Source organism: Camarhynchus parvulus, chromosome 1 (assembly GCF_901933205.1).
Source record: "Camarhynchus parvulus chromosome 1, STF_HiC, whole genome shotgun sequence".
Taxonomy (NCBI): domain Eukaryota; kingdom Metazoa; phylum Chordata; class Aves; order Passeriformes; family Thraupidae; genus Camarhynchus; species Camarhynchus parvulus.
Genome location: NC_044571.1, coordinates 60,899,394 through 60,912,386, shown reverse-complemented (window position 1 = coordinate 60,912,386; position 12,993 = coordinate 60,899,394). Strand labels below are relative to the sequence as shown.

At 45.1% G+C, this 12,993-nt stretch overlaps 1 protein-coding gene across 4 annotated transcripts in view; it reads left to right on the top strand.

Moving 5' to 3' along the window:
• Positions 1-12,262, top strand: part of TSC22D1 (TSC22 domain family member 1) — a 90,761-nt gene extending 78,499 nt beyond the window's left edge. For 2 of the 4 annotated variants that reach the window (XM_030946191.1, XM_030946184.1), the window contains 2 exons: positions 9,834-9,885; positions 10,856-12,262. In XM_030946191.1, the coding sequence (XP_030802051.1) occupies positions 9,834-9,885; positions 10,856-11,113 (310 nt within the window). In that variant the 3' untranslated portion in view covers positions 11,114-12,262. Of the gene's footprint in view, positions 1-9,081; positions 9,414-9,833; positions 9,886-10,855 lie in introns of those variants that run through there. The other 2 variants (XM_030946200.1, XM_030946208.1) reach the window with 2 other exon arrangements.
• The last annotated feature ends 731 nt before the right edge of the window (positions 12,263-12,993 follow it).

Genomic DNA, 12,993 nt, shown 5'->3' with positions numbered 1-12,993 from the left:
CAGTGTAACTAAATTCTCCCCCAGCCTCAGAATCAGTTTAATGTTTCTGTTCTACCTGCATCAATTTATTGCCAGCTTGTTTTAAAATGCAGAGTTCTTCAGAAACAGGGCTGAAAAACAGATTTGGGCAAGTCAGGAGCCTATCTGTGTGGCAGCAGTGCTATCCTGTGACTCAAACATTCACTTACAAATATTTTTGTTTGTAGTTGTCATGATTGCTTGTACCTGAGCTGCTGATTGATGTTACTGTCCACCTGGTGAGGGCCTCTATCAATTAGTAGTAGCTGGGAACAGTCAGAGAGGAATTCCCCTGTTCTGTACCTTGTGTGGGAGGAGGCATGCCTCCCTGGATGGGAGGTTGCCTAGTGTGGGTTTTAGAAAAGATCCTTCTGTCCTCTGTGCTTGGTGGACAGCAGTGGTTCCTTGGCTTTGTCAGCGGAGCTGGAAGAGGGAATTTAAATTCTGTGTTGCAGTAGGGATTTTCTCTCCTTCCCATATATTGAGAGTAGTGTGGCAGCTCATTGTGTTGTTCCTGTAGAAGAGTGGCTACTGGGCTAGCCCTGCGTAAGAATGAGGAAACAATTCCTGGGAGCTATTTTGGACTCCATGCATTTCTAACTGCATTACTCACACTTCTGATACTACAGTTATTTTGGTTTTGTCTTTGTGGGGATTGGGTTTTGTTTTGAATTGTTTTAAGCCACAGAGGTTCAGGGTGTCATTATAATGATAGTTGTTTCTGGAGGATGAACTAATTGTTTTTCAGAAGTGTTAGGTGCCTGACATAGCATATACAGGAGCCTTGGACCTTATATATACAAAAGACCCTTGGGCATCTAATTAAATGGTTTAGCTGGCTATCCACCAAAAAACATGCATTAGCAGTTTCAGGGAGAGGACAGGAATGCTTCATAAACAGGACCACTCGTAAATGCAGCCGTCACTGCGTAAAGACGATTACCCAGATACTGATTAGGTATGAAATGATAGGCTGCAATCTTTCCTTTGCAAGGTGTGTATTAAAAGATAAAGAGAACATCTTCTGCTGTTTGCAGAATGTCTGGCTCAAGGGCAGCTAAATGTCAGTGGTGTGTGCCCTGCATGGCCACCATGGATCCCGCTGTCTCGAATGCTTTCTGCCTTTAAGCTAGACGATGCTGTCCTGTGGAAAATTAGAGCTTCTTATTGCCTGAGGTTCCTTTACAGGATCAGTGGGGTACTGAGGAAGGCTGGATCCCATTTAAAGGAGAACCAGGACTTCAGGATATACAGCCTTTTGGAGAGGACCTGGACCCATGCCAGCTGTTCGCAGTCTCTGGCCTAGAAAGTGCTCCAGGGACACGTTCAAAATATGCTGAGCCAGCACACCTGTGTTCTGTTCTCTCTGGTTTGCAGTGTGGCAGGGTTTCAAGAACAAAATGTTGTGCTAAAGTAGGTAATACACCCCTAAAGCCACAAGGCAGTCAGGTCAAACTATAATTTTGATCAATCTGTTCTTTTAAGTAATTTTTAAGTTTTGAAGCACACCTAATTTCATAGTCTTACCTACTTTCCCACGTATCTTGTATTCCATTTCAAATCAGTATCACTTTACATTTTATTCCTTCAGCAAGGAGAGTGTAAATGGAGATACTCTGTTGGGATTTCTGTGACTGTGAGTCAGCAGGATTAAGAAGCCTGGGAGTGCTTTCCCACTCTAGAGTTGAGCTTTACCTGTTTCTCAGTGCTGTACTGAGTTTGAAGCATGGGCATTCATCAAATTCCTCTCATATCATTGTTTTCACAGATGGGGGAAGGTACAGGTTAGGCAGGAAGTTATCCCACAAATGCTCAACTCAGTGGCTGTTAAAGGAAAGTAAGATTTTTGGGGTACGCTGCACTGTGCAGTAAATCACGTCATATTCTTATTTGTTTGTGGAAATTCTCCCCATGCTTCCTGAATGGTAATGGAGATACATGGGGTTTGATTTCTAGAAATTAAAATTTCCATTCAAGTAGAAAAATACCTTTAGATTTGCTACAGTAAATTCAGCCTGTTCTTCTTGGATGGTACAGAAGGTCTTGAATTTTTTCTATATTTTTGGGGAAGTCACCAAATTATGATAAACTGTGGGTTGTGGCATTACTAGAGCAGAGTATTTTGACCACTCAGAGATTAAGAAATATGGCATTTCAAATTTGTGTAATATGCATGCATTGGAACCCGAGGAGTTAATCTTAAAGTAATTTACCTACTTGTACATTGATACTGCTGATACATGTGAAACCATTTGCTGGTGATTGCAGAGACTGAAACTGTGGGAGTGTAAATGGGCAACTGGATAGAGGTCTATTGTCTTAAAATAGTTACTGAGGAAGAAAAGTGGCACTGAACTCTGAGCTTGTTGTCTTTATTTTTCTATACGTGTAAATAAGTTGCAGTGTTGGGAGTTCATTATTATTTAACAGAATGACCTAAAAATGGTTCTGCACAGCAGGGTGGTAACGAGGGATGAGCCACCACAAAAACTGAGAAGAGGCCGATTTTCATCCTCGTTCACGGCACATCGGATTCCACATCCTGGGTGCTCCTTTCCCACACTGAGGACTTTATATTTTATTTCTGTACTTTTCATCAGCTGTTCTTACTAATTTCTATAAAAGCTGGGGTAGGGAACTTCATTCCCAGCTTTCTGAAGACCATAGGACAACTCTAGTTAATTGCAGAGGTTTGGGCTTTTTTCCTAGCAACCCTGAGTTGGCTTCCAGTGTGATAGGCTTCTGTAGGGCACACAAGCTTAATTTCAAGTGTCATACCAAAAAATGGCCATCAAAGGGCAGATGATATTCAGTGGGAAGTGTAGTCCAGCTGTTAATGCTGTATAAATACTTTTTTAATAAGCATGACTAAAAAAATCTTGGATCAGCATTATTAGCTGATCCAAGATTTTCAATATAGTTTCAAGGGTAACAATTAGAAACAGGGGAGGAGGTGGGAAAAGAGGAAGGAATGAATTAAGGAGTTTTTAAAAAAGGCATAATGGGTGTAAACTTTACAAGGAGCTGGGAACAGGGGAAATGAAGAGCCTCAAGATCCTCCATCTCCCCTTCCACAAGTGGCAGCACTCAGTAAGACATAGTTTTTCCATTTCAGGAGACCTGGTGTGGCTTTCCTGCAGCCTTAAGGAAACAGAAAATAATACAAGTTCAAAAATAACAGAAGATGACTCTTCTTAGTTACAGTTTAATTGGGCTGGTTTTTTAATTTGATTACTAAACCCACTGTGTACTATTGAAGGTAACCTGGGGTGGGTGGGTGTCAGCCATTTTATTGTTGTTCCTTCGGGGCTGTTTGTCCCCTGGGTCAGAGATGCTTTTTAATACAGAGAATTTCATCTTTCCAAATGCTTGTCATGTCAGTGTGCCAAAACACTCCCTATACTTGCATGTTTATGTTAAGTGTAACTTACAAAGCTCCAGTGACTCTTTCCTTCCCTCTTCATTTAATTTTAGAGTATGTGGTTGAAAAATCTGTTGTACAGTTAGAATAAGTGGGATTAAATATTTGTGTAAGTGGTTTTTATTTCAGGATGTTCTTGCCTTTGTGAAAAGCATTTACACATGAAAGGTACACAGAAGACTAGGGAATTGAACACTCTTTCTATGCATTAAATCTTAAATTATTGAAGCCAAATTTCATGTAAAGGAAAAATAAATTTGGGTTGTGAAACTTAAAGGTTGTAACATTTTATCACTCTTCAATATATGCTGCATTATGACACTAAACTTCTTCCCCACATCCATCCTGGGGACAATGTCAGCATGCAATGTGTGACATTGTGTGGAGCTTTCTGGAGGAAAGAAAATATTCCTGGCTCAGATGTGTCACTTAAAACTTTGAGGAGGCTAACATATTGGTGGGTTCTTTCCTTTGCAGTCCTTGGTCAAGGGCACTTTGTGGGATGCTGAGGAGGAGGGCTTTCACCTGTAGTAAAATAAAATATTTCACACCTACTTATTTAAGGGTTTCTGAAATCAGGAAAGCCTGTGATTCCCAAACTGTGTATTACTGCAAATGCATAACTTCTTTAACTTCTTTAAATTTAAAGTGGAGTAGCAGCTGGATGTAATTTCAGGTTTTGAGTTATGATAGACCTCAGCTGGCTCTGTGAGGGGACTTTAAAACTCATTGGATATGTAGAGAGCACAGACCTTCATCTCAACTGCATTGCTAGATGGTTATCTATGGATGATCTCGGGAAAGGGGATGCCCTACATCCCTCTCCAAGCATCAAAACTGCTTTAAGATGGCTCATATTTCCCTGCAGAGTTCTTTCTGATGGGTAACAAGTGGGTCATCTCTTTGTTTGGCTGTATCCAGATACTTGATTATAGACAGTATATTTTGTTTTGTCAGCATTAAAATTGGTAGAATCATTATAATTCTCATTAAAAATAACTAGGATTGACTTGGTAATTAGTTGCCTGTCAAAGAGAAAGAGGATATCCTCAGAGGAACCAGTGAGAACCTCTCCTTGTTTTTCTTTTGATCTTACATGGTTATCTTCTTGCTTTAAATGCAGCCTTCTCTCTCTTATGTAGAGCTCACAGCATGATACTTCTGTGTATGCACTGCGATCAGAGATACTCTCAGGTTATTTCCAGAGCCCCAGTAGGGTGTGTGTATTCTTTCCACTAAATATTTATTTACTTATGCTTGCACATCTGGAAAAAAGGAAGAAAAAAAAGGGGGGGGGGAAGGATTTACAAATACAGCACTTCATTTCACTGGCATATTGCATAGCTTTCCCTTTTATCTGTTTTTCCTGGAACTAAACCCCCATTTCTAGCAAACAAATAAACTAAATTATAGATGCAAATAAGATTACTGTGGGGGAGGAAAAGGTCACATTTAGGAAAACTGAGAGAGTACTGTCTTGTAGAAAAAGCTTTTTCAATTTAGCAGAAGTACATAAATTGAAATAGTGGAATTCAATCTAGAAGTAAAATACATGTATTTTGGAGCTGAGCAGTAAGTTCTTAGTGGCTTGGTTACTTTAAATCAAGATCTTAACTAAAGGTTTGGAGCTGGAGAAGGAAGTTGGCTGAGATTTTGTGATCTTTATTTAGGCTATCTGAAGATGGGGCTTGTGTGGGTGGGGTTATTTTGTTTGGTTGGTTTTTTTTGGTCCTTAGTCTGTTAAAAATATTTGATTTACTGTGGGAAAGAAAGTTTGTTGGAAAGCTTCTCTAGTTATGTACCTTTACTGAGAGGAAGAAAAAAAAATCATGGTCTCTTGAAATAAATAAACCTTTAGTCCTTGATGTCAAGTACAGCCAGAGCTTTCTCTCTCAGTTATTAGCTTGGCACAATTTTGCATAAGTTGGATGCTGGGAGGGTTGCTGTCAGTACACAAAGAATTTTGAATCTATGAATTTTAAGGCAGAATGGTACTCTGCCATTTATTCTCCATTTTTAGATGCCAAGTGGAATGCACAGTCAGATGTCAGGTAGAATCTAATTACTATAGCCTTTTCTTGAGCAAATAGCCGATTTTATTTTTAACCTCTTCAGTACTTGCACTCTGCAGCTGAAAGCTGCAGTTGAAGTTCACAAGATCTGAGCCTGTCTGAGCATAAGATGAAAGTGGGCTGTGACAGCAATTGCTGTTTTTCTAATATGGTTTCTGGTGTGGCATCTTTGTAACATCAAAAGATGAGATTTATTTTATGTTCAGAAGATGCTTATCGAGGGCTTTTAATGTTGTCATCTGAAGGGAGCATACACTGACAAGGTACTTAAAAGATAAATGTTTTAACTTAAAGAACTTTTTAACACGCATGGAGAAATATGACAAACCCGACTTGCATAGAGACGAAATGATTCTGTGCTGTAGTTTACCTCATTATGTGCTTAAGATGAAAAGCACTTTCTTCAAGTGCTTAGCATGAATAAATTGAGACAAGAGGAAATTATTTAGTGGGAGGAACAGTGTTTAAGAGCGGAAATATTACAAAAGGTGACACGTGCTAAAAAGTCTTTTTGACTACTGTTTGTATGTTCAATTTAAGAAGTCAGTTTACTTGAGGATCAAAGATGCTGGTGAGCTACTCGTTTGCTGTATTGTTCTCTACCCTGCTGACTTCTCAGGAGCCCATCTCGATTCTTTCTCTGTTACTTTATGCAGTTTGCGAACACCTGGGGTGCTCTGTAGATAGGCAGGCTTCCAAAGCATGTGCTAACAACGTGAATTTGTCCAACCCAGTGCAGACCTAGAGTGCCTTAACCAAACTGAGGAATTCTGCAGCCTTTTTCACCTCTACTCACAGGAATTAAGGCTTTTCCAGGAGTCGAATATCATGTATTATCTCTTAATGAGGTCTTAAAAGAGATGGTTATAATGTTTTGAGTAACACAGTAGCAATCTTGATCGTCCTTCCAGAGGAAAACTGAGTTTGGAGAACCATCTTCCTTAAATCTTCATGTACTTTCATGATCATGAGACATTTGTTAAAAAAAAAACCAGCAAAAACCCAGTCCTTAGAGTTCAGTGTCTGTCCTTGTCAGGCAGATGATGGGGTAGTGAACTGAGAATATCAGAGATAGTGGCGCTGTCCCCTCCTCCCAAAAAATTTCACCCCAGTTTTGGATATTAAAGTAGTTTATATCATGGGTTTTTCTTTAATTTCCTAGATGATCCACTTTCTCAGCCATAAAGGGACACTTATGGTTTCCTTTTTTGTAGAGTGGGCAAAGCAGAGCATGCATATTAATATGCAGTCCTACTTACGCAGCTGACAGCTTTCTGTTGAATCACAACTCTGCTTGTAGGCATCTAAAAATAAATGACAGATTTTGTTAAAAACCCACTGAAGTTAATGGAACATGGTTAATGAGTTTAGTGGGAATTTGATTTAGGATCATATGTGTTATCTCTTCTTGGTGAAGATTAATATAGATTAAAGATGGCAGTGTTGTTAATTTAGTTTGAGAATGGTATAATTTTTCTGTTGTAAACGGAATAATGGCATTTGATAATTATCAGTTGTTACGGCAGAACCCACAACCATCTTGGGATGAATCCATGACTTTATTTCTACGTGTATGAATGAAACCAAACACAATTGTCTGCTGTCTGTCCTGCAACAGCAAAGCAGGAGTTTTCAGGATACGTCTGTCCAGGCCTGTGAGTTTGCTATCTTCAAGTTCTTTTGTAAGAGCCTGATTAGCAGTGATAGGACTTAGCTGGTTTTAAACCTACTCTGCCCTTTTTCTGATAAAGAACTACAAGGCACAGAGGTGGTCCCAGAGCTTTTGTCCAACTGCAGTTTTGTTAATTGTGCTAACTGCCATGGGGAGGAGTCATTTGAGACATTACTGATTTTGAGCCCAGCCTGTCATAAAACATGAATTTAGATCAAGTCAAGGACAGGAGCTGATAGAGATTCCAGTAGAGATGCCGTGCTGCTGGCACTGTCTGCCCGAGGGCTCACTCGGTCGCTGGTGCGTAGTGAGAAACCTCTGCAGAGAAAGTGCTGCGGGAGGTGTCCCTGCAGCACGCGGCTCCTGGTGCTTGTCCCTCGGGGGGGAAGCTGGAGCTCGGTGCACGTGTTCAAAGGCATTGCTTCCCTCTACTCGCTGTCACGAGTTTGCAAGGCAGTACAGGGAAGGGTTTTTCTAAAACACTTCCTTTAATTTTCAGCCTCTTAGCTGTTATCCTGTGCAAATTCCTCACATATCCAAAGGGTGGGATGAGTGCTGTGCCCTTGTGGGATGTGAACCCTCTATGTATGCAGGAAAGTGGCTGTGAGGAATTATTATTCTTAAATGTGACCTCCCTGTGAACAGGATTAGTTTGTACTACTCTGCTGGCATTATTGAATGAAAGAATAGCAGTCTAGGACAACATAAATAAACTAAGAAGGATGATGCAGATACGCAAATGCTAAATTTAGCTTTAAGATGATTATTCCGTGCCTCCTGGCTTTCCTGCTTCTCTGGGAGCAGCACCTGTGATGTATGTGACTTGTAGCTCTTGGAGGAGTTTGCTGTAGAGAATGGAAGAGGTTTTTGACTTTTTTTTGCGCCTTTAAGTAATGTAACACATGCTGAAAGTGCAGGTCTAGAAAAGAGTGGTTTTAGAGGTTGGCTGTTCGTTGTGACAGTATTTGATGGAGGTCTAGTTCAGCCTTGGGTCTCTTTCTAGGCTGTTACTGGTAGAGATCATTCAGACAGGCACTGAGTTTAGTTGCTGTGTTCCATGACACATAAGAGCATAACATTTGTTGAGAAAAACACCACAGTTAGAGGGAGAAGGATCTTATCCTAAATTATTAATGCATGTGCTGCAACTTTTAAGACTAAGTGCCTTATGGTGCAACCTAAAAATAAGTGAATAGGCATTTTCCCTGTTACTGCAGAATAATATCAGCCGGCTTGCTAGAAGTCCACAGGTTTGTGCCGTATGTGCTTTTGTAGACGATTGGTGGCTGAATATTTTTTTCATAAAAAGCTTTATGGGCTTGTAAGGTGTGTGCAAAGGATGACGGGGGCTCATAGCTGTCTGAAAGAGTTTTATCTGCAGTCTGTGGGTATCCTGCTTGTCCTGCTTGGCATGGGCTAAGCGAGCAGAGCTGCGGGGTAGGGGCTCGGCTTTGCGGGGCAGAAATGTGCGGATGTCGGGCCGAGGCGGAGACACGGCTCCCGGGGATAAGCCGTGGCGGAGGTACGGCGGCTCCCTGGATCAGCCCTGGGAGGCGGCACCGGGACTTTCCCGCTGCCGTGCGCCGATAGGTGGCGGTGTCGGCGCGGCCACGGGCGGCCCTCGGCGCGTACCGCGCTCCCGCCGGGCCGTGCGGGGTTTCCCCGCCGCTCCTCGGGCCCGCTAATTTTTTTTTTTTTTAAATCCCGCTCCGTCGCTGCGGGCAGGGGCCGGCAGCGCGCGCGCCGGGGTTCGCGGAGGCGGCGGGACCGAGCCCCCCCGCTCCCCCGCGCGTGCAGGACCGTTCCGCGTGGGCGCCGCGGGGGGCGCGCTAATGAGATGCGCGGGGCGGGGCGGGGCCCGGCAGCGCAGCCAATGGGAGGCGGCGCCGGCGCATAAATGATGGGGGGGGCCGGGATGCCCGGGTTTTGTGCTGCGCGGCGGAGCGCTGACCCCGCTCGGAGCCGGCCGAGCGCAGCCCCGCAGGGTCCCGCAGGGTCCCGGCCCCGCCTCGCCTGGCGGAGCGGCCGTGCACGCACACACGCTTTCGAGAGGAGCGAGACCTGAATTAATTTTTTTTCCCGGGAGCGTTTCTGGCCGCGGTTGCATGAATGCCCAATGTTGTAGACCGGTGGCAATGGATCTAGGAGTTTATCAACTAAGACACTTCTCGATTTCGTTCTTGTCGTCATTGCTGGGCACCGACACCTCGTCCCTGAGGCTCGACAGTAGGTAAATAAGTGTTGTGTCCGAGCGGCTCTGCCGGCGCGGCGGTAGCGGGGCAGGTGAGCTCCTGGCTGGCTCCTTTGTCCGGGGGAGCCGCAGCGGCAGCACCGGCGCCCGCCTCTCCCCCCGGAGGTGCTGCCCTCCCCGGCGCCCAGCGCTTCTGCCGCAGCCTGCGATTGAGCTCCATCTTTATGGTCCGTCGGGGGGCAAAAAGTCGGGATATTTGGTCGGGGCTGCGGGCGGGGGGGCTCGGCGTTGCTTTACAGGTTGCTTTGCTGCATTAGAGCATCCTGGTGAGGCGGCGGCAGGGCAGCGTGAGGATGACTTTCTCAGCCAACTGGCTACCAATGCTCGCGTCTCTTGTCTCTTAAATAATTAAGCCGCCGCTAATGTTGTATGTTTTTTCTCTTTCTTTCTCTCTTGCAGCTCCTCTGGTGCAAGCGTAGTAGCTATCGACAACAAAATCGAGCAAGCGATGGTACGTACCGATGGGGCATCAAACCTTGTTCGTGCTTGAAGCAGTAAACAATATGGGGATAGAGCGGCGATACCGTGCTGGGACGCGTTTCGGTAGCGGAGCCGGGACGGAAGGGGAGGCACGGCGTCGGTTTCGGGAGCTTTTGGGTTTTTTTTGTTACTTTTATTTTTAATTGATCAAAGGCTTCCCGCGGGGAGGAATGCGCACGTTTGTGTATTGATGCCGGGGAGGGAATGACGGCATTGCTCTTGGCTACTGCCTCCCCAAACGATTGATCCCGGCTCCATGCGGCGGCGGAGGGGCGCTGCTGGGCAGAAAGCGGAGCGTATTTGTGGGGCTTTACAGTCCCAAAGAGAGGAGGGCGTTTTGGGGGACTTTTCATTTTATCTTTTTAACCGCCCCCCCCCCCAACCCCCCAAGCGCAGGCGAGCGCATCCCCTGCGGGGCTGCAGCCGGGGCATCCCCCGCCGCTGCGCCCTTCTCCCTGCGGGCAGCACGGGCGCTGCGGTGCCCGGAGCCGGCGGCTTCACCTCGGGGGCCGCCGCGGCCGCTGCCCCGGCCCCCGCCCAGCGCAAGAGCCGGGGGCCCGGCCGCCCTTTGTTACTGGAGCGGTGCCTGGAGCCGCTCTCCCGGGAGCCTCTCCGGCTGTTGCTAGGCAAACTCCGAGCCTTTAACTCTTGGCTATAAATAACTCGGCCGCCCATTGGCCGCGCCGCGCTCTGACGTCACCCGCGGCCGGCGGGAGGGAGGGAAATGCGGCAACCTGCGCCCAGAACTGGCTGCAGCCGGCGCGCGCGGGGGCGGGGCCTGGGGCGGGGCCGCTGTGCAGGCCCGGCCGCACGTGAGTGCCGGCGGTGGCAGCCCGGCCCCCGGCACGGCTCGGCCGGGACAGCGCTGCATAGCGGGCTCTGCCGCCCGGGCCCAGCGCTGCGCTGCTCCCCTAACGCACACACTCTGTTCTGCGTTGCAGGATCTGGTAAAGAGTCACTTGATGTACGCAGTAAGGGAGGAAGTGGAGGTCCTCAAAGAGCAAATCAAAGAGCTGATAGAGAAGAACTCGCAGCTGGAGCAAGAAAACACTCTGCTAAAAACACTTGCCAGCCCAGAGCAGCTTGCCCAGTTCCAAGCACAGCTGCAGACTGGTTCTCCGCCTTCCTCTTCCCAGTCACAAGGGACAGCACAGCAGCCTGCTCAGCCAGCATCACAGGGCTCAGGGCCTTCAGCATAGCTCAAGATGTCATCGCCACCATGATTGCTGGCTTCTGGACTGTCCAGAGCGAGGAGGACTAGCGGGAATCTGCCACAGCCACCCTTCATCCATTTCAATGCACATTGCAATCCAGACTGAAGACTCCATGCCTTGCACACATCAGGAGAGGCTTCTCCCCCTTGTATTACACACTCATCTGTCTCTCTTACCTCCCTTACCCCTTTGGCTTGAAGGAGTCTATGTTCGTAGGTTGGTTGAATAAAATAAACTTCTTCCAGAGAATTAGCACAAGTACACTGTGGACTGGAGCAGCTTCTGCAAATGGCTGAGAAATGAAGCTGCATGCCTGATTTTTTTGTTTGTTTGTTTTTAAATCTTCCACTCATCCAGTGCTACAGCTGATACAAGTGCTTTTCAAACTTGGAAACGTGAAGAAATAGACTGGAGTAAAAAGTGATGGCTCAACCCCCTGTAGTGCATTGGGGTTCCAAAGTGTGGACTGGTGCATAGGATCTAAGAGGACGAGGGAGAAAGGTAATCTCAGTGTTTAACACTTAATTGTCACCTGAAACCTTAAGTGCAAATATTTGCACCGTTTTCTGAACCAGTGGACAGGTGCATAAAGCTGTATTATATATAGAAAACAGGTAGGTGACAATAGAGTTGTTGGGTCATAGGATAATTACCATGAAGGTTATTTGCCTACTGTACATTTGTGTATTTAGTGTAATTACTTTGTAAAATAGAAAACTGTAACTATTTAGGTTGTACAGATTGAAGTTTAGTTGTTTCATTGGCTGATCTGAAGAAGTTTGAAAATTTTTTTTTATGCTACATAAATAAGAATGCACCTACGCAACTGTTCAGAATTTGGCAAATTAATGCTGTTTGTGTAACTTCTGAAGTTCCCTGGCTGCTGATTATCTTGAAGTAAATCATTGTTCATTGTAGTTTGGTTCAAGATGGGGAAAACCACTCCAAAAATTATCAAGCCCTGCTAGCAAAGTATTACAGAAAAAAAAATGGATTTCCCAGTATGAATTTTTTGCATATGATCTGTATAGTAGTATGCATATGTTTTTGTGCATGTTCTCTACAGTTGTAACACGTCAATGTATTTAACTGTTGCACTTGTCAACTTTCAATAAAGCATACAATGTTGATAAATCACTGTTTGTATAGTGTACTGGTGTTAACCACAGCCACTTTTAAGATGTTGCAATGCAGTTTTACATGGGTGGTGAGGTCAGCTCTTGAAAACAGGCAGATACTGAAGTTAAAGGGAGGAGGAGGGAGTAGGACACTCTTTGACTAAGCAAAATGCTGGGTTTGGTCCAGTCCTATATGGTCAGGACTGTGGGGCCACAGATATCTGTTGTATATAACAATATATGAGTTGTTTCCTAGTGGCAAACTGTGCCCTTGCCTGTGCACTGGTCATCCCATGCTGGCACAGTTCCCACCCTTAACTCGGGGTGACAAAGGCAGTATGCACTGCAGCTATCTCACCAGTATTAATTGTGCCTCCTGAAAAGTGTTGAGAATAATTTCTAGTTTTGTGTAAGTTTGGGAAAAATACTGATTTAGTAATACTGATTAAAATTGGATCTGAGCTTATGAATTTCTAGGTGACTGAGTAGTGAAGGTGTGATCGATACACTGCAACCAGGGGAGCAAAGGAATTAGCAATTTTACAGCAGTGGAAAAGAAATTAATTTGACTTAAAATATAAGGGTTATTTACAAAGGGTTTTTCATAGGGTCATATGACTGCTCACTTGTAATGAAAATCAGGAGATACTATTTTTGTGGAGCTTCTTGTTACTGAGAGTAATCAAGTGTAGCAGGGGAATCTAGAAAGCTGGAGGTTCAAGGTGGGACAGGTCACTCTTGTGTAAT